The following is a 21,858-nucleotide window of genomic DNA, read 5'->3' as shown; positions in this document are numbered from 1 at the left end:
TATGTATGTTGCATTCATATACATATACACATACATACATATACATACACACATATATATAACTACATATATATAAAATGCTGTATGTAATTATTATATTGCAAACGCTTTCACTTCAGCAGGAACACCTCACTTGTAACATACACTCTGGATGTTGATCATATGGCTAAAGTCAATAGATTGGATTCACAGAGGTAGGACAATGTGAGTGCAGGGACAGAAAAGGTGCTGGAGGAGGGAGAGGAATCTAAACTCCATTTAAACAGGTCAATAAGATGACCTTCAACCCACTCCCCTCAGGGTAGGGGCGGGGAGAGGAATAATTGGGAATGAACAAACTCAGAGACCCTTTCTGCTCACAGAAGGGAAGGGTCAGGTCTGCAGAGATCTCATGATGTCCTTCACTGAACTAGTTCAACATCTAAAGTAAGAACTCGTAGCCACCGCTTTTCTCCTGATCCGACTGGAAGGCTTTAGAGATCCCTTCAAAAGAGGGAGAGAAGCAGGCCAAGAGAAAAACAAAAGGAGACAGGCAGAAATAAACAGGAATTGCCAGTGACAAAGAGGGAAAGAGAGAAAGCAAAAACCTGAAGAACAAAGAAGGATAGACCCAGAGGAGGACAGAAAGAGGTAGAGCAGGAAGAAGAGTTTGGATTCGACACACAACAAGGAATCTGCTCCTTCTCCTGGTCAGTGGACTGGTGAAGATGAACTGAAACTAGAAAGGACAAGAAGACATCAAGCAGCTTGAGACAGCAAGAGGCCACAGAACCACCTTACGGGGATGCACAGCTCAATCATGATCTGCTTTGTTTTAGGATGTTTCTTATGGGTAAGTCACACCTCAGGTTCCTTTTTATGGGGTCTCTGCTCAGTTGTGGAGTTACCTTGGAAAGATGGAGGGGCATTAGCAATTGACAGTCACAAGAAATTCCCTGATATTAGAAAGAACTGGCATATAAAAGGCAGACGCACAGAAAAGAATAATATTTGCTGCTATTCCAGGGATGGTAACACAGAAGTCAAGGTACCCAAGGCAAAGGAATGAGACAGGTAGGAGTGCTGGAAGGACAGAGCAGAATTTAAGTCAGTGTGGGTATAATATGAAGCAGGACCTTTAAAGGCTCTTAATACTGGAGCATGGAGAAGAATCTACATCTGTAGCATGACATAGCTTGTGGTGGGGAAAGGGAAACTTGTGGTGAGGGTGAAGGTAAGTTGGGGTCTGTGCTGAGAACAGTGCTAAGTAAGATTTTAATGACTACGGGAATTAAAAATATGAAACAATGCAGTTGGTATCACAATAACTTCGAATCTACAGCAGAATATACGATGGAAACAATGGAAGATAGTTAACAGTAAGTACTTACTGTAGGAGAATCAGACTCGTAATAGGCCAAGTGACAGAGATAGAAGTTGCATATGACAAAGACTTAATTCACTCTAGCTGTGTCTTGTTTGTTTTTCTCCTTCTAGTTCCCCCAAGTGAGAGGTGAGGAAGGCTGTCTCAACACTGAACTGTGAGTATTTGTCAATCTTGCACTTTTTTAAGAAGACAATGAAGGACAAAGGCAGTAGTGGACATCAGTGTTATGACATGGTGGCTGACATTTTCCAGAAAAACTTACTTTAATTGCAACTATTGAAAACTCACGTAAAATTTCCATTGCTTTGAATGTGAAGTGTATTAATTACTATCTATTCAACATACTGATCATGTGGTACTCTGTTCCTGCTACTTATTTGGATAACTGTAATGATTAAGAGCTTTCTGGTGTAATTTTGATTGACTGAGATTATTAATTGGGAACTGACGTTTCCTTGAAAAATTAGTTTGAAATATACTGCTTTGGTGAATATTACTCTTGGTGATGTCATTTGTAAGAATAACAGAAATTAAGACAAAACAAATGTGAATGCAGATCCCTAAGGTTTGCAAACAGAATTGGGCAGGCACAAATATCAGGGAAACAATAAAGAGAGAAAGTCGAACCGAAGGGAAACTCAGCTAAGAGGGAGATTGATGAGTCGGACAATTGTCTCCCCCACAAAGCACAGTGACTTTCTCATCACTGTGCCATTTAGAAGCTGGACTGTAAGTGAGGAGCGTGAGGGGAGCTGGAAGAAGATACAGTAGGGATCTTCCCATTTATCTGGTATTCTGTGGCTAACTATTTCTTGTACCCTTTTCTCAGCTGTTCAGGTACAGAGTGGGACCGTTTGTGGTATATCTGGTAAGATGGCATATGTTTCCATTAAATATTTACATCTCTGGACAATTTCAGTAGCAAAGAGTGAGGTTAAATGTGACCTGCTCAAGTGTGATGCCACCACCGCTTTCCGTTGGCACCCCCTAATGCTCTACAGTAGCAAGGCAACCCCTTAGCTATCGCATCATCTTGGACAAATGTAGACTTGCCATCACAGGCCTCCTTTTTTATTCCATGTATTAATTTAGTTGGAGGCACAATATTAATAAAGCGTTCATGGCACAATATGCCTTTTAAAAGGCCCATTTTTTAAGTCATTTCAGTCTGATTCCTTAGCAATTCTCACCGGGATGAGATTAAAAAGGATGGTAGTCATTGGACATCTACAAGGCTGCATTAATACAAGTGTAGCCAGTAGATTGAGGTACGATTTTTCTCCTCCACTTGTCACTTATGAAGACACATCTGGAATACCTAGTCCAGTTTTGGTCCCCCAGTACAAAATACGTGTTGACAAACTGGAGCAAGTCCACTGGAGAGCAAATAAAATGGTCAGGAGTCCCGAGGACATGATGTATGAGGAGGGGTTGAAAGGACCAGGTTTGTTCAGCCTGGAGGAGGCTAAGGGGGCAGCCTAATTGCAGTTTTCCACTACCTAAGGTGGATCTAGAGAGAAGATAGAGCCAGAGCCTTCTCAGAGGTGCCCAGGAGGAGGACCTGAGGTGACTGGCCAAGCTACATCCAGGGAAATTCTGATTAGATAGAAGGAAAAAATGTTTCCCCCAAGGGTGGTGCAGAACTGGAATGGGTGCCCGGAGGGAACGTGGGATCTCCATCCCTGGAGACTGTCCAAACTCTGCTGGACAAGGCTTCAAATGACCGTGTCTAGCTATGAGGTTAGCCCTACTTCAAGCAGGGAGAGACCTTAAAATGTCCCCTGCAAACAAAGTCCTTCTGTCCTAATTCTGTGTCCTCTCCCTTTCCAGGCTGGTGGTGGTGATCGGTGGGCTGCTGCTCCTGTGTGGCCTGGTTTCCATCTGTATGAGATGCTGTTTTCATTGTCATCAGACAGGGGAGGAATCGGGTCCTCAGCCCTACGAGGTCACCGTCATTGCTTTTGATCATGACAGCACCCTCCAGAGCACCATTACCTGTGAGTTGGCTTCAATGGAGGCTGGGGACCTCAGCACACCCCGAAGTGAGGGGCTGCACTGTAAAAAGCCCAGATTGCAGCACCCCAAGGCTGGCAGAGGGAAGTTCGTGGCAGGAGGCGGCGAAGGCGGCATCTGTACATAGTACAAATTAAGGTGCTCACCAGGCTTCATGTAGCAAATGCAGCCAGATGGTGAGTCAGCTGTGAGACATGTTTGGGTGGAATTAGGGCGTCTATGGGCCTCAGTGGCATTTGAGGAAGGAGTAATTGTGGGATGTTGCTGATGGGTTTTCACCCCCCCACACCTTTAAGGGAAGGATGAAGGGGCAGGAAAAGGAAAACATTCAGGCTGTGGGGAGAGAAAAGCCTGCGTGCTGCAGATATACTTGTCCTCCGTGAATCACATGGTGCTTTCAGGATGAGGCAGACGGCTTTTGTCTCCTCCCTTTCAGCTCTCCATTCCGTGTTTGGGCCTGCTGCCAGGAGGATATTAGCGGTGGCACACTCCCATAACGCTGCGCAGGGAACACCACCCCTCTCAGCATCAGACACTCCTCCAGTCTACGAAGAAGCTCTGCACATGAGCAGATTCACAGTTGCCAAGGCGGGGCAGAAAGTGCCAGACCTGGATCCAGTGCCGGAGGAAAAACTGCAGGCATCTGCCGAGGGCAAGGATGCCCAGCCAGCCCTCCCAGGACACTAGTGCCTGTTTTTACTGAATGCAGAAACTAATTCTTCTGAGCAGGGTTAGGAATATCAGATTAAATTCCTTAGTCTAATGAGAAAGGCAAAAAAAGACACTAAAATTCAAATTATTTTCAGATCCAGCATATTTTGATGGCTGCTTTTGACACCTCCTTGAGATAATTGGTCATTGGTATTCTCTATGTCCATTTATCACATACACACATCACTAGTATCACAGTTTGCACGAATAAGCAGGCAGCAGGATCAGGGTGCTGAGCCACTTTGCAGGCTAGTGACCTGCAGGGAGATTGCAGATGCTGTCTCATTCTGCTTGCTTCCAGCCTAAGTTTCCTGGGTATGGCAGAGAGGTTTTCACAACAGGAAAAACAAAGACATGTGAGAAGGTCTTAATACCGAATAATAACACCAAACTTCTGGAAAGTGCCAACCATTTATAGTAAATTTGGGAAAAAAAAAAAAGAAAAAAAAAAAGGAGCTGTGTAGGAACACAATCTGCATGTAAACAAAAGACAGCATACATTGGTAGTATGTGCAGTATAGTCCCCTAAATGCCCTGCAGGATATATAGAATGAATACAATGAATACCGTCTGGTTCTGAATATGATACATAGCAATTCTGAAATAGTAGTCACAAGCTCTTATATTTGAATTAAAAAAAAAAAGTGTGTGAAAACAGAGGAAAACGGGGAGGAGCAGGAACACTACCCTTGAAATAAAGCTCAATCATATTTTAGTTACATTCACGTTGTATCATTTATTAATTATTCTTAATGTTGCTGTCAAAAGCAGATCAAACTAAATAAGACCATTTAAAACATTTAAGCCATTTCTCAGATGGCAATAATTTGTGAGTCTTTCCTGATCAATACAAATATGTTGAATCATCCAGAGATATTAATCAAACTGTTTGGATGAACATAGGTATGGACCATCTGTAAAATGTTTTCGTAGACTAGGTACTCATGAGAAGGTGACTGTTTAATTACATCAGTGTTGTCTCCACCCCAGGTTCAGCACCTGTAAACATTAAAGCAGAAGGACATCAAATATCAAAAGATAAGCAGCCATGAATGAATTACATGTATATGTTAATGTTGATATGAATTCGTAGGTCACAGATATCACATCGTTCTGAAGTGCCTGCATGGCCCTTCCTACTGCAGTACCCAAATTTTCACAGTCCCTAATATGCTGATCTTCACAACGCTTCTGTGCAATACAGAAGAATATGGTTATTTTGCAGATAAGGAGAACAAGGACCAGGTCCACAAATATGTTTAGGAACCTAACTGCTGTTGAGATTACAGCCATGGAGAATTTTAGAGAAGGTTGATAAGATAGCTTCAGGGATAGCATAAAGCAGAACTGAACGACCAAAACAGCTTTGATGATGTCCCAGACCTTGCTCAGTCACGGGAGTTTTGTATCCAAGGGAATTTAATGAGGGTTTTGACTTCCTAGGTCACAAACTTCTTCCTGAATTGCCTAGTCATTACCTAATTGTACCACCAGTGAGTGAGAAACTGGAATGGAATAAATAAATAAGTGACATATAAGGCTATGTCTCTTCTGCTATACAACATGCTTGAAATAATATCTACTAGAGTGACCTATTTCATCAGCCGCTCTCTGAAGTCCAGTTCAAGCCTGACTTCTCCACCAAGCTGCAGAACATTTCCTGGAAGGCTCTTGTTTACTCCACAGTAAAAGCCTGAAGCAAGCAGAGACATTTGGATCTGCTGAACATGCGTCAAGCACTATCAAGCCCAGAAACTTCCTGGAAGCCTTCACAGTCGTTTCCAGGGGGAACATACCATTCCTCTGCTGCCTCCACCCCTTCCTTCGGCCTACGAGCCCCAAGCTGTGCGGGCATTTAACACGAGATGGCAGCCCTGCTCCACAGGGCAGCAATCCTGCCTAGCAAAACGGGCACGTGCAATTTTTAATAATTTGCAATAATAATTATACCGTAATTTTTATCTAAGATGTGCAATAAAAAGGGAAGTTTTAAAATTCTTAGTTTTCCCCTCCTCTGCATCAAATCACCTCCGCTATGTCCTTTCTCAGTTTCAAGGGGAAAAGTTAATAGGTCACTCGTACCCAGAGTATTACCTGCTGATTTCAGCCTATTTCCCTTGACCAGAGCCAGTATTGTCTAACTCTCCTGTCCCTTCCCGTCTGCTCACATCCTTCTTTGCTTGTCTCACTCTCAGTTGTTAGGTAGTAGAGCAGGTACGCTCAAGTTTTTCTTTTACTGGCAAGACATCCAAAATATTTCAAGTGACAATAATGATAGATATAACTTCACTTGCTCACGGATTGTTTCCTGCTAAACTGACTTCAGATGAGCAATTTCAGAGAAAATATTTATAACTCTTGCAAGGGATCAGCCATTCAGCCCATAAGATGTGAAGAACCACCAGATTAAAACAAACAAACAAAAAACAGCAGCAGATCTACAGACACTCTATCTAACCATACCAGGCTGTGCATGAAAGCAAAGACCAGGTGTCAGTGACTGGAAACACTTCACTCTTGCCCTCAGACCTGTTACAATTCGAAGATGTTCTCTCCTCACAAACAATCCAAAACTGAGGACAGAGTCAAGAAAGATCACATGTACTTTCGGAAAAAGGAGGACCACTCTCCATAAAAATATAGCAAATTTACTTATTTACAGAGATAAACTGCTACTTGGTACTGCAATTTGCTGTTATTCAGCTGTTTTTTTTACTCCATTAGTGGTGGTTCCATCTCACTGTTGAGTCTGGACTGTGAATATACTTTGTGTCTTGTATTATATCAGCCAATAAGCACTTTGAAATCTTTTATGCTTTCAGATTGAAAATTAAGTACAAATATTAAATATTATTAAACATAAAGAACTAATACTTTCATGCAACATTTAAACAAATATTCAAGTAGCAACTCTTTTCCCCACACTTAAGAGCAATAGGGACATGAACTGCTCACAAATACAGAATAACATACATTGGAAAATAAATAAAAGGTTTCTGTTGATTATTAAATAATTTTAGCGTTTATTCAGCTGTTGTGTACAGCCACTGGTGTCAAGTTGGCCACACTGGAGTACCCATTTTCTGCAGAGCACTCCAATATCCTGCACAACAAGGGAATGAATACCATCAAAAGCAATTCTCTTTTGTTATGAATAATTAAGTATCTGCATCCAAAGATCCCCATGCACTTTACAGACTTGAACCATGTTGTCAAGCTGCCTACACGTCAGACAAGCCTTAGTTTTCCATTTGTAGATGGGGAAAGTGATGCACAAAGTACTGAAGATAACTCTATCATACCCAAGTCACTGACCCTTGGCTCGGCTTTGGCTTGCTTGGTCACTCAACCCTTGACCAAACACTGGGAAAAGGGTGGGACACGAGCAAGCATAGGACAAGTGATATCGAAAGAGAAAGAGCAACCAGTCTCCACCCGCTACCTTTAGCCTGCACATGGAGTAATCTGGGCTGGAACCACATGAGGGGAACAACAGTACACTGACACCAGGTGCTGCAAAGGAGTTGTCCATGCCACCCTTAGGTTCCCCTAGAACATGTGGTACTTGAGAAAGACTGGTCTTCAGAAACACCCCACTGGCCCCACTGTTGTGTTCTCTTTTGTTTTCACAGGACTGTAAGGAACAACGATACCCATCCCCAACAGGCCACTCCAAACCATCGGCTGGAACAAAGGGATCTCAGACTTGTGTTATTCAGATATGGGGTTTTGTCCTTTACTGCTGCTTTTCACAGCGCAACAAGGTGTTTTCCTTAATCTCCTCATAACATCATTTGTATGCATTTAAGCAACTTGAGCTGAGGCTGGGCCATGCAATCAGTTTGGGAGGAATGAGCAGCTTTTTTGTAAAAAATAAGAAGCTGTAGAAAATAGAGCAGTGAGACGGCAGTTCAGCATAGACAATACAGAGACATTTCCTGGAGGAAAGGAAAACACATACACAATTAGCCATTTTTTGCTCAGAGTGACTAACCCTGTGCCCTCACCCAGGGCCAATGTGCCTGTACTGGTTCTGAGGCTGCTATAGATCCAGTGTCAAGTGAAACTGGTGACCAGTCACGAGTGGTGCAGGAGAGACACCAGGCAAGGACTGAAGAACTATCCACATGCCATGGATGGACATCAAACAGAGCAGAATCACAAGTGACTTCAGGTACGCCCTCTGTGGTTTAATCACCATTCTGACTACAAAGTAGAAGTTTTCTTGCAAGACAGGCTTTGATATGCTGAAACCACACGAAAGATTAAAAAAAAAGAAAAAAAGTCAGCCTATGGAGATACAGATGGAATGAGTACCCAAGGGCAGGTACTAATGAAAGAAATACCCAAGGGAATCCAGAGTTATAGGTAGCTGAACAGTAGCTCCAGGGAGTTCCCGAGTGACATCCACCTAGATGACATCTCCAAGAAACACAGGGCAAATAATGGATATTTTTAGCCTTATTTCACAGAATTTTAGCCAGTTGTGTAGATATACCTAAGCTAGCTTCACTTCACAGTAGTGCACTGCAGAGCTCCTAGCAGTGCCCCTGGAGCACTGTGTGGTACAGCATGGGCTGCAAACCCTGCCCCCAGATTCTGTGTAAATGTTTTTATCTCCTGCTTCTATGACTACAGCATTGGCAACGCTTGGGGAATCCCTTTTAAAGTGAACCTCTGCCTACATGAGCTGCAGACACAGCAATACACCGAGAGTATGTTGTTTTGCAACTCGGTGGACCACTTTGTGCTGGCAGTCCAGGGTAGGAAAACTAGCCAACCCCGTTTCCAGTTCCTCCCTCTAGCACACAGACCCAGAATGTGGGGTTTGTCACATGCCCATGGGTTGACATTTTAATAAGAACCGTAAGCCAGATTGATTAGCTGTTTGTCACTGCTTCTGCATGTATCATCTTCCTGCCTGCTGTTGTGCCAGTGACGCTACTGTTATTATTGAGCTGGAGGAGAGGGCTGGGAATTCAGTGCCTGATGGGGAGGAAACGGGGAAGTGGGAGGAGTGAGGCTTGTGGCTGCACATCCAGGGCTGCATCATCAGGGCAGGAAGAGTTCAGTAAGGAGATCTGTGATCCTCACGTGGGATTTGTTGGAGGAGGAGAAGTCACCTAGCAATGCTCTCACAGGCCATGTCTTTGCATCAGACCAGGGCAGAACCCTGAAACTCCTCTCTGATTTGTCAACAGAAATTCAAACTAGATGCTAGCTCAGCTGCCTTGTGTGTAGTCCTGGAGGTGGAAACAGCAATTTACAGGACAACAGAAGTTTGAGATGAGTCTGTTAAAATTGCCAGAATGGGTTGGTGGCCTGGGTGAAACAGGCTAGAAAATTTCCTCTCTTTTGTCCTTGGGGAAGAGGCATCTACATCACTACAGACCTTCAATACACTTTACCAACTGCTATGCTGCAGGCAGTTAGGAAGCAAGGATGCCAAACACAGGTATTATAGAAAGGCATAATGTCATGAAACCAGAATTTTCCCCGGGTCTAAACCCTGGGATTCCTTCAGCCTAGGCTAGTCACTATGGCACTGCACAAAAATAATGCCTTCCTTCTGACTCACCCTTCTGAGATCCTCTGACACTACCTGCAACCATGGGGCAATGTTCACGTGTCCTAGGACAGGCAGAAACAAGTTGATGAAGCTTTCTGTACGAACCTTATGCACATGAACTAGTGAAGGTTGGGACACACCGGTCTATGCCATTCCCACTGTGGGCTGCTCTATCCTTAAGAGATTTGGGCATGCACCTGTTGGAGTTGACCATTGGGCTGTGCGGGAGGTCACACTGCACCATACTGAGTAGCAAAAGCTCAGATACTAAAGCACCTGCCAGAGTTCTTGGGGGCACACTTCGGCCATCCAAAAGTAGATGTCATGATTCAGGTGAGAAAAATCCCACCCCACCACGCCTATTTATTGCCATTGACCACAAAGGCAGTTTGAAGTGACAGGCTCAGCTGTACACGCCTACATTGTAAGTGTAGGTGAGATTTCTATCCCATGCTCATTTACACTCCTGTGCCAGGCAAGATCATCTGGGAGCTGCCATCATCTGAGCATATCTGTGACTAAGTAAGTGTATTTCCTCCATATCTCTCCTGCTTAAGTTCAAGATGAGAGATCACAGTGCACCAGGGCTTGGAGAGGGAGCATTACCAGAAGGCCTGTGAGTTCAAGAAGCAGTGTGTTATTGAGTGCAAAGGTGGATGGTGGCCAGTATATGAAACAGCTCTCTGCGAGGCAGAGGGCACAAGGTAACACCCTGGATCTGCTGTGGGGATTGGTAATAGGACCTTCCCACCCCTAGTGCCAGCATGAGTCCCACCCTGCAGGCAACTTAAGTGTGCCTATCAGTATATAGGGATAAAGCCACCAGTACTATCAGTTTCCTGGGGCAGCCTAAAGGATTTATGAGAGTACTTCTACAAAAAGACCAGGGCTTTATGTTCCCCTGATCCTGGTTTTATCGTTAAGGAGCATCCAGCTTGCTCTTCAATTTCTTCAGGATTCAAGCTGGCTTTTTGCTATAGTCTGGATGTTTTCCATTTTGGCCACACTGTAGAAGCAGAGTGCCAGCAAAACAGCAGCGATGTCTTTTCCTACCCTTGTTCATTCTGAGTCAACACACTGCACAGAGTTGAATCAGATATAGGAAACCTGGGTCCTCTCACCTCTGCCGCTGGTGTGGCCTTGGAGAGTCACCTTATGCACCCGAGGCAGTCTGCTGTCCCACTCAGCCTCTACTAGCACAACTAAAACAACTACACAAATAAAAGATCATCCTTGGGGAAGTTCTGCTTCTCTGGACGAGGCATGCAAAGAAAGAACTGTTTGATACACTCCCATTCATTGTCCCCAGGGTAGCAGCAATTAATTTTTGTGCTGACTTGAGCATGCTGATCCATTCATTAATACCTTCTCTTTTGCTGGTCAGTAAATAATTGTGAGCCCAACTACTCCTAGAAAAAACCAAAGATATTCCAAGTATGTATCAGCTGAGTAACTGGGCTAAAATTGACCGGCTATTTTGGCTTGTTTGCAGACAGTTCCCTTTAACAGTCTGCTGTTTGTAATGTGCATCTGGTCTGGCACATTACGTGACACACTCTCTGCCCCTTGTTGTTTAACTGAGATGTTATAAACAGGGGAATAATCCAGATCCAACAGCGACAGGGACGGTCACGAAAAGTAGTATTTTTTTTTGGTCTTCCATCTCACAGCCGCTTTAAGAACAGGTCCGACTCATTACCCCCGTTTTAGACAAGCAGAGGCATTCGAGCCTCACACAGGGTACACCACGCCCTGGACCCCCGCCGAGCCCCGCTCCCACGCGCGGAGCGCCGCCCCACGCCGCCGCGCCGGTCGGGAGAGAGGGAGGAGCAAGGCGGCCATCCCCGCAGTCCCGGGTGGGTTATGTGCCTGCTCATGCTGTGTTTATAACCCCTGAGTCACGCTGCGGGGCTTGCGGCGTTGCCCAACCGTGTGTTTATTCTGCTGCCTTTTAAAAAAGATCAATTATTTATTTTTTTAGTTTATTATTGTTTATTTTATTATTTATTTATTGCCGCGCAATAAATCAATGTACAAACAAAAACACGCGACCCTGCGCGGCGGGGGGAGGCCTCGCTTGTCGTCCCCCCCCCCGCTCCGCTCCGCCGCGCCACGCCGCGCCTCCCGCCGTCACGCGTGGGCTGGAAGGCGGCACATCCCTTCTCGCCCTCCCCCCCGATACGCGAAGGATCTGCGCCTTCCCTCCCCCACGGGCGGCGTGGACCCGAGCCCCGCCCGCAGCCAGCGAGAGCCCCCGCCCCGGCGGCACCGTGAAGGAGGGGGGAGGGGGGGGGGGGTGCCTCCCCGTGACGTCACAGCGCCCAATTTTCCGTCAGCGGCTGGTGCGCTCCCGCGGCAGGGCTCGGGGTTGCGCTCCGCTGCGCTGCGCTTGCGGGGGCGTCCGGGGGCTCGCTAAGTACCCGGCCGTAGGGGAGGGAGCCGCAGCAGCCCTCGGGAGGGAAGGTGACAGCCCGGCAGCATGAAGTTCCAGTACAAGGAAGACCACCCGTTCGAGTACAGGAAAAAAGAAGGGGAGAAAATCAGGAAGAAATATCCCGACAGAGTCCCTGTGAGTGTGGGGTGTGAGGGCAGCGGCGGCGATTGCTGCTGGCCCGGCTTGCCTGGCAGAGCTCCTCGCTCTGCCGCCTTTGTTTTCCTTGTCGGCTATGTCGTCTGCTTCTTTATTTCGATGTTCTGATTCTCATTCCGGGCTGTTTTTCTCTTTAGCGCAAAGCTATGGCTATTTGTTACGTGGGAAGGTCTGTGTTCGTGGGTGGGTGTGGGGGCGCCGGGGTGTAATACACCCTTTTTTCTGGGATCCGCAGTAACTCGACAGCGGGAATGCTGCTAATCTTTTTCTGGCAGCCTGCGTGCGTGGGGTTGGGGGGTGGGGAAGGAGCTTACCATTAGCTCTGTAAAAATGGAGGAGAACAATGAGTGAGTTAGCCGGGTACTCTTCATAGAAAACAAGGTCTGTATCCGTGTCATCTGATACTTTCCCTTTATTTTTATTTTACTTTCTTTTGGCCTGTCTTTTCGAGGTAGTCCTGCTCTGTTCTTTTCCTTTGTATGAGAGAAAAATGATACTTCTCAGTCTTTCTGCCCTCCTGTTTAATCATCCTGTGGAAAAAACGTCACTCGGAAAACAAGGTCATCTCCTAGCTAAACTTTGCTTCCTCATCCTTAGGTCCTTTTGGAGTGCCTGTGGAAAACTTCTAGCTTTATAATTACTAATAATAATTGGAAAAAAGAAATGACAAAACAAATTAATTGTGATTTTTTTTGGGGGGTTCCTTTTTAATAAACTTTCTGCAAATGTTCTTTCTTTCCATCCCCACTGGAGAGGTCTGTCCTAGATTTACTGCCCAGGGGTACTGCATGCAAAATAACTTAGACTCTCTTGTAAATCTAAGGGCACGGCAGAACAGTTACACCACGTTTTCCCTGCAGGCTAACACCATTTTTTATCTTGGGGGTGGCCCTCAACTGGACTTGCAAAAGTTTTTGGAAGTCAGTGTTTGGGTGCATTTGTCCTAGCTGTTTTTGGGACCCCTGGCATAGCACAGCAGGTTGAGCACGCAGCGAGTCAATGGTGAAGTGTGTGTGGTTCTGTGGTTTATGATGAGGACCGCAGAGGGCTCTGTAGGTCAGGAGCGAGACAAGCTGTAAACTGAGGATTAACTTGGCAGATTGTACAGCAGGTCATGATAGATGTGTCTGGAAGAGCCGTGTGGGGAGCCCAGGACCAGACCCGGTCTGGCAAGAGGTAAAAGAGGTCAAGATAGGGGGTCATCAGCAGATCTTCATGGAGAAAGCCAGGACCAGACTAACAAGGTGTGCTGTAGTTAAGGATAGATTAAAACGACGCATGGTGAGGCCCAGATGTGAATTTTTGGGGGTAGCCTGTTGTCAGAGCTGCATACGGAGCAAATGAATGCAGCAGACAACTGTTCTTTACATCCCTTGTGTCTCTGCCCTTCCCGACAGCAGGATCCTTGAAGATGACGTCCATTTGGCTGCCTACACTGCAGTGCCCTGATACATCTTAGCATTTTGCTGAGATTATACTGTTGGCATGCTCCCACGTTACCACAGTCACCACCCAGCAACAACAGACATACAGATAATCTGTATCTGCCCTTTGGATTGGTTTGTTTGTGTCTCTGAAGGGTTTAGTGCTTCAGAAGAGATACCTGTGTTATCAGGCAAACTGACTACAGTTGATAGTCAGATAGCAGAGCACCTCCATTCCTTTCCTGCCTCTTTGCAAGAGGGAGATCTCTCTTAAGCTCAGTGATGATCTGATTTAAATTTTTCCTAGGCCTTAGAAGCCCCAACACTCTCACCTCTTCCTCATTTTTTTCCTGTATTATCTAATGACCAAGCTACAAGCCACCCTTTTGAGTCAGGGTGGCCACATCAGTGCTGCTAGCTAGCAGTTCTGCTTGTCAGTAGTTTTTGAAATTGGAGGCAAGAACTAAAGGTTTCTCTCCACTGCAATTTATTGTGTTAGATATTGCCTTGTTGGGTGTGCGGTTAAAAAAAGTGCAAAGTGCTGTTGCTGTTCAGCCTGCACCTGTTCAGTGGGATTGTGGAACTGTCCTTCCTTCACAGCACTTGCCAACTGCATCTTGTATGGAAATGCATTTCCTACCACTAACTGCCTGAAAGAGCTTGAATGCCTTGCACTAATTGAGGTGCTTGAAGTTCTTGCAGTAGCAGAGACAGCCACGTTTCTATTTTAAAAACAAACTTAGAATTTTCAGGGGGTTTGGCTGTGTTGGCAGCATCCAAATGGAGCACAGCGAAGAGATGTCCAAGCTAGCATTTCTGCGGTGTGACATGCTTTGCAGATACTGACTTGCGTCTAGAAGGAGTCGAGTTGAATTAGCATGGCACTTTGTCCAGACTAAATACAACAAGCTCATCATGGTAACTTTTTTTCCTCTGGCATAGTGTCTGACTGATGTGACAACACCATTTTGTTTCCAAAGAAGGCTTAGTTCACAGCAGTTCAGCCTTTTCAGTTACACAACAGATACAGTTGCTGATTTGGGTTGCCACAGAGCTAAGGAAGCATGGAGCCCTTAGAAATTAGTTCCACAGTGTCTCACGTGGAGTATTTATAATTATAGGGTCTAACGGAATTAAAAAGTTGAGGAGGTTCAGAAAATCCAGCTTCTTGTTTAGATCGTCAAAATGGCTTCTGCAGAACAGCAGATTGAATCATGTAATATATCTCTTACCAGTTCAAAAATACGTATCACAAAAAAAAACCCCAAAACTGCCTTCAATTTTTTTTCTGCACAAACCCAGTAGTTTCATGGAAACAAACCTCCAACCTCTGGAAGGGTTTCCAAGGCTTTTCATGGAAGGAGATGAGGTAACTTTGAAATACTTCCTGCTTCTGAGGTGAACATTTTGCCTAGCTCTGGTAACAAAAATTTTCCTGTAGCAGAAGATCTCTTTGTCTGTTAGACCTTAAAGCTGCTGAGCTTCATATTTTTCTATGTCATAATGACATTAGAATATGAAGAGGATTAGTATTTTGTGTCAAAAGTCTCTGTGGGTCCAGTTGCCCAGATGGTAGCCTGTTTTTTAATTATTAGATATTGATATGAATAAGGAAATGTCCATAACTATATGAATTAGGGAAAATACCCTTAAAGGGTGTGAATTTCAGAGTAGAAGATAACTGCTGAAGAACTGGGGATTAAAAAAAGAAAACTATTCCCCAGTGAGCTGTAGTTTCTCTTTAATACTTTGCTTCATTCTAGAGCACTTGGTATTGGTGAATGTAGAAATTAGGATGTGGGACTACTGGGAGTAGGGCTGATTTTGTGCTAGGCAGTTTGGAACTGTAACCTGGAAACAGTTCAACTTACTTGTGATACTTCTTGTGTTCATATATTAGCCTTCTGGCAGCTCCTCCATACAAAATTAAACTGCATTGGGCCCATCAAGGTGACCTGATTTTTTTTTTCTCGGCTATTATGGTTTATTTTTATGTCTGTTCCAGTCTCCATTTTTTACTCACTGTGCTTACTGCTGCAGTCTTGGGCTCCCAGCACAGCTATTGCCAGTGATTTTAAGTCTTCTTCTCACCTATCTGTTCTTTAATGCGTGTATTTGTAATAGATTAAATAAATTTCTAAAGGCCTGGTAGCACCACCTCTCTCAAAGGGTAATATCCTTTCCACTGATGCTTTTTGGTCCATTTCATTTTATGATACTCATGGCTTGTTTCTTGCTTTCTCTTACTCTCTCTCTCCAGGTAATTGTGGAAAAAGCACCAAAAGCCAGAGTACCTGACCTAGACAAAAGGAAGTATCTTGTGCCTTCTGACCTCACAGGTAACAAAGTCTACCTCCTTTCTTCCTGATTTTTGGTGAGAACGTCTCAGAAGTGCTTTTTACTCTATGATCAGCACCAAGAAAATATCCAGGCAGGCTCAACATCTTATCATTATCCCAGTTTACCTGGCTGTCCGTGTTATATTTATGTACCTTACGGCCTGGATTACAACATGCAGAATTTTCTGAGATCTTCTGAGGTATCCCCCTGACTTAGCTAACATGCATGTGTCACAGCTGACTTCTAGCCATGATGAAAATGACTGAATTGTGTATCATAGGCAGTAGCATCATCATCAGTCAATGATGACCTAGCTGCAGAGTTGCCAGAGGCTGTATCCTTGCTGCAGGAAGAGACAAGTTCTTGAAATAGTCCCATCATTTTCCACCCCTGTGGTTGGAGTCATGGCTACAAAGTTCCTTTTCCGAATGGTCATGGCCATTTTGTGTGTGATTACATTTGTTTTCATTTGGGAAGGTGAATGAGTTAAAGGAACAGCATTTCTTTTTCTCGCAGTATATAATAGATTGTGGAATTCCTTCTTGTGCAACGTAGCTCAAGCAAATAGTAAGGAATTTGTTTTCAAGAATTTGTTCCCAGGAATGTTATAACTATTTAAACCAAGGCTCAATTCTCTAAGGTGGCTTTGATCTATAGGATTTAAAGGTTAAGCTAGTTAGAGGTCTTCCCACCAATCCCCACAGTAGAGCATTTCATACCATAGTAGGTGGAGCGTGGATTTAGAGGGTACATGGCCTGAGGCATGTACCTGAGAAACTGCCAGCTCTGAGTGGATTGGTTGCTAATGTGGTTACAATCACGAAGTTACTGCTTTCTTTCCTGCATTGTTCATTTTTCCCTACTTTTTACATACAGCATGTGACGTCCACCACCAAAAGAAAACACCCATGGTTAGGGTAAAAAAGAAAAAAAAACCAAACCAAAACGTTCTTTCTGCATCTAAGGCATTCTCCTCTGTTCCTCTTCAGTTGGCCAATTCTACTTCTTAATCCGAAAGCGGATCCACCTGAGGCCAGAAGATGCCCTGTTCTTCTTTGTCAATAATACCATCCCTCCCACCAGTGCTACTATGGGCCAGCTGTATGAGGTAAGCCTGGCCCATCTCTTTCTCCTTTTGTTGGAGTGTCCAGAAGAATGCATATCCTCACTGAAGGACAACTGAGCACTACTCAACTGGCAGTGGGTGCAGCTTGGTCACAGATGCCTGAACACAGACCCCCTTGGCCTGGGCTGTATCCCATCATCTGTTGAGGGAAGTTCCATCCTGCCCGGGATGAGGAGCCCGAGGAGCCTCATCATTTTAATTGTTTGTTTGCTAGTTGAAAGGGTTGTCGTATCAGGTGGTGAATAGCTGCCCCAGCAGTGATATGTTGGTCTACTACTTTCACAAAGTATGGAAATAAATTACATATTTTTCAGAGGAAATACTGTGTCTGGGGCAGAGGGTGGAATATACGCACTAGCTTTCCTGTTTATACAAAAGAGGTTTCCTTTTAGCCAGTAAAAGAACACAGTATCACTGGGCAACCGTCTATAAATACATTGTCAACGAACACTTATTCTTTGTTCAGAATTACTTTTTCATAGCTTGTACTGTATATGTGAGGATCTTGTAGGACACTGTGGACATTGCTGCCCAGCATTTCTACTGAGCAGTGTTATTTGATCGACCTTAAAGGCATATTCTGTGCCTATCAGAGGAATGTTCCTCAGTTATACAGCCATTATATCATGGCTGGTTTGCAGCCTGGATTGATTTCTCCTTGATTTCTCCTTCTGCTGTGTTAGTGTGTTTTAATAGGAGAGTTCCAGTATGGTGCTATGAGCCTTATTTGACCTATCACTTCTTGACAATAACTGGACAATGTGTATGTAGACTGATGAAGATAATATAAGATTAACACACGCAGGGAGTTTTCCAAATCTGGACATGTAGGAGGAAGGTATGTCTAACTGTCCAAAGCTGAGATCAGGACTCTGATCCTGGCGCTCTGCAGACTTTTTGTGTCAGTGGAATCACTTAACATCTCAGCTTTACTGCCCATATGTAAAACAGGACTAGAAATACAGCTACTTGTCAAAGTGTTCTGAAAAATGACAAGTATAACCACATTTACCAAATACTGAAATATCAAGAGGTGATTTTTGACTTGTGAAAGCCTTCTAAGTCTCTCCTCTTGATCTTAAGGCCATACCAGCGCTGGGATTCTGCTGCACAGCCTGCAACAGTCAGAGCTGTTTCTGTTGCGTGTTTGCAGCACACTCTGGCTGTGGCTCTTCAGGTAAATTCACTGTGTCCAGAAATGTGACATGCCTGAATTTAGAAGTAGAGCTGTGGCCAGAGAGAGGAAGTTGCCATACGCTCTCTTTGGTATAAGGAAGTGAAGCCTTCGATGTAAAGGGGGAGAAACAGTGAAAGAGAGGTTATGCCCTCTTATTGTTACAATGGTCTCTTGGTTGGGCTTTTTCACATGTAATGAGTTACAGTGCTCTGGTTTGTTGCTTTCTCCCTTTCTCCCCTTGCAGGATAACCACGAGGAGGACTATTTTCTCTATGTGGCCTACAGCGATGAGAGCGTCTATGGCAAGTGAGCACCAGCCCCCCAGGCATGCAGGCGAGATGGACTGATGGAATGGATTTGGGGGGGGGATGTTGGAGAAGAGGAAGGAGAATGCCTGAGAAGAGGGGAAGAGAACTGGAAGTGAACCACATGCACAATGCCATCACCTTCCATGCATTAATTATAACCATTATTTTTTAAGTTGAGGGGAGGGAGAGTAGGGGGATAGTGTATGAAAGGGTGAACTGAAAGGCTAAAGAGGGATTCTGTGCTGAGGGATGTGGAGACTCCACTGTTCATAGTTCTTCTCTTGCTACAGCTGGAAGTAGTTAGCCAGTACTGGAGGCTGCTAGACAAGCCAGTGTGGTGGAGTTCCAGGAGAGTGACCGGGCATGATGGCCATTTTTGTGTAACCCTTTCATTGGATGAAGAAGGCATGCCATGTATTGTACACTGACCTTGTCACACCTTGCCCATGGCATGGGCTGCACTCCTGTGAGCATTCAGTGAGCTGTGAAATACTTCACTCTGCCCACACAAGGCTGTCCTGTGCTGACAGTCCTCACTCCAGCTGCTACCTGTGAAGCATTTCAAGAGTATTGTGTTTCCCGTCACTTCCATCAGTATTAGAAGGGCTAACTCTGAGGGCTGGGAACTCTTCAGCTGTGAGACGTGAAGATTGGGGAAAAGAAGGAAGGATTTTATTTTTTTCCTTTGTTGCTTTAATTGCAAATGCTGGGCAGAAAAATTTGAGACGACCCTTTTGTTCTTTTCAGTGAAGCCAACTGATAAACTCATAAGCATAGGGCTAGAAAGGACCTCAAGAGAATGTCTAGCCCACTCCAGCTCTGAGACAGGCCTGAGTATACCAAACATGTCCACCATAGCTGCTTATCTAACTTGTTCACAGTGAACTTCACTGAGGCAGATCCTGGAGGCTGCTGAGATTGTCTGTTCAGTTCCTAGCTAGCCTACAAGTGAGAGAGCTTTTCTTGCTACCTAACTTTAGTCTCCCTTGCTGTGCATTAAGGCAACTAGCTACTAATGGTCTTGTTACTGGTGAACACAGAAAATTACCTATCAGTGTTGTTTTTGTACCAATCTTCTGCAGAACTGAGGATGGCAGAAGTCCTGTGGGTTTAGCCTTCCCTTCCATGTCTCATCGCTGTACAGCTCTTGCACCACATGCACAAGCGGAAGAAATCAGTCGCTCCCACGTGTGTTTTGCTGGCTTTTTGTGATTGGACAACAGTGCCACTCTTCACCACAAGAGAGGTCCTTTTAGACTTGAAGGGGAAGGGGAATAGATTCTCTATAGATTATTTTTTTTAAATTATTTTATTTTAAGCCAGTGTTGTTCTTAGAAAGGTGCCAGGTAGATGCTGTCCTGTGCAAGCCTTATGCTGTCATGCCAAAGCAGTTTCTTCCCTGTGGCACAAACAGCAGATTGTCCCATAACTGCCATAACTCTGATGAAGGGATAGGGTTTGGGGAGTGAGCTTTCAGGAAAATTCTGGGATTTTATCTAAAAATCAGAGAACTGGACCTGAATTACTGTAAACATTCCTACATTTAAGGGAGGGACCAAGAGGGAGGAAAAGACAAGAAGGATGAAGAAGACAGGCAGATTCTAAAACAAGTTGAGGGTGTTTGCTCTATTTACATGAAGTTAGATCCCAGTTCTCTGCATTCCTCAGGAATGAGAAATCAAGATGAGTGCTCCTCTGATTGTGGGAGACAGGAAATCAGGTTTCAGCCTTCTCTGACAGTTGTTCCACAGAGGTACATGAGGCAGAAGAGCAGGCTGGGAGTGTGAAGTGGGAGTCACTGGCAGAACTGTGTAAAGGTCAGGGAAGGCAGCGTAGTGGGGCAGGAGGGTCACTGCCTGTGTGGTATGGGAAGTAGCAGAAGAATGGAAGAGAAAGGAGGGAGCGCAAAGGATGTAGACAGAGGAGTCCTAACGGGCAGACAGAAAATGGGGAAACAAAGGATGAAATGAGTGGGTTAGTATTCCCCAGTTTTTCATCCTGAACTTCAGTTTGCTGTTCCATCATGTGCTCATCTGGAATAAATGCATTTGGATGAGTTGTACCTACTGCCAACTTAGATAACTTCAGTTTCTACCCACAGTGCTCAGTCGTCTCTTTTCGGCCCACTCTCCTCCAATTACCAGATTCTTTTCAATCCTTTAGGTGCAAATCCACATCAGTCTCTTGTTTTAGGAAGCTCTGAATGTTCTGAAGCAGAGAACAGACCCAGGAGACTTTCTAGGGTGAAAGACAAGATGCAGGCAGTTGGTATGCATCTCTCTGCCACTGTCCCACTTGCTCACACACGTACTGCCAAGAACGTGGTTGTGTGTTGTCTCTAATGAGCCTGTGCTTAGGCACACTCAGGGGAGAAAGAGTTGGCATCTGGGGTGCTTGGTTTTGTGTTCAGACCTCCCCTCCCCTCCCGCTGCTGGGTTTATAAGTGATATGTGTGGGACTAATCTCAGCCGTTTGTTACATGTAGGGTTTACAGTTTAATTTAGTTATTTTATGGTTCTTTTAACTGGATTGTGACATTTACTTCTGTTTTTGCGCTAGTCCGGTATTGTACGAGGTAATGATGGTAATTCTTTTTTGTGTTGGTTAGCTGCAGGTTCTTGTAAAATAAAGTTCATACTACTTGAGCTAAATCAACCAATCAATAAAGACGCATTTGAAAATCACAGGCTTGGTCCAAAATGGGTGACTGTAGCATTTCTCCCCACATGTGTGCGTGTAAATAAAGGCGCAGCTTTGTCAGAACTTCTTGCTGCTACTTTTTCCCAGAACCTCAGATTTCCTCTGTCCTGTCTACCAGGACAAGTCACATCTCTCCTTTTTTTGGTTATATTGTCACACACACGGCTGTGCCTTGCCGTGCCACCAATGTGAACTTTAATTAGACCTGGATGACATGAGAAGGTCTTAAGGAGCGTAATGGATGCACTGAGGCATTCTCTGCCATTTTAAGGCCCTGAACAGTCCTAGCCAGCTGACGGGGCCCCGAGGGCACCACCAGCCCTGACTGTCCCTGCCCAGCCCCCCAGGGCCACCCCCACCCTGCCCATGGCCCAGGACCCCATCGCAGCCCCCCAGGGCCATCAGCCCCTGCCCCAGCGATGCCGCAGCAGGGTTGGTCTCCAGCTCCTACAGCCATGGCCTGCCTGGCCATGAGCCACGCCGAGCCAGGCCCACAGGGCCCAGCCTCAGCCCATCCCTGTCCCCACAGCCCTG

The 21,858-nt window shown here is 45.0% G+C and overlaps 2 protein-coding genes across 2 annotated transcripts; both read left to right on the top strand.

The window, feature by feature from the left end:
• The first annotated feature begins 345 nt into the window (after nucleotides 1-345).
• TMEM52B (transmembrane protein 52B) lies at nucleotides 346-4,894 on the top strand. Its single transcript, XM_076345640.1, has 5 exons — nucleotides 346-832; nucleotides 1,477-1,520; nucleotides 2,196-2,234; nucleotides 3,197-3,363; nucleotides 3,816-4,894. The coding sequence occupies exons 1-5, from the start codon at nucleotides 785-787 to the stop codon at nucleotides 4,064-4,066; spliced, it is 549 nt and encodes a 182-aa protein (XP_076201755.1). The 5' UTR covers nucleotides 346-784; the 3' UTR covers nucleotides 4,067-4,894.
• Nucleotides 4,895-11,981: 7,087 nt separating this feature from the next.
• GABARAPL1 (GABA type A receptor associated protein like 1) lies at nucleotides 11,982-21,308 on the top strand. Its single transcript, XM_076345628.1, has 4 exons — nucleotides 11,982-12,228; nucleotides 15,934-16,012; nucleotides 17,003-17,121; nucleotides 18,561-21,308. Exons 1-4 carry the CDS (start codon nucleotides 12,139-12,141, stop codon nucleotides 18,624-18,626), a joined length of 354 nt encoding a protein of 117 aa, XP_076201743.1. The 5' UTR covers nucleotides 11,982-12,138; the 3' UTR covers nucleotides 18,627-21,308.
• Nucleotides 21,309-21,858: the final 550 nt, after the last annotated feature.

This window comes from Aptenodytes patagonicus, chromosome 1 (genome assembly GCF_965638725.1).
Source record: "Aptenodytes patagonicus chromosome 1, bAptPat1.pri.cur, whole genome shotgun sequence".
NCBI classification, from domain to species: Eukaryota; Metazoa; Chordata; class Aves; order Sphenisciformes; family Spheniscidae; genus Aptenodytes; species Aptenodytes patagonicus.
Note: the sequence above shows the minus strand (reverse complement) of the source record. Positions and strands in the feature narration are given on the sequence as shown.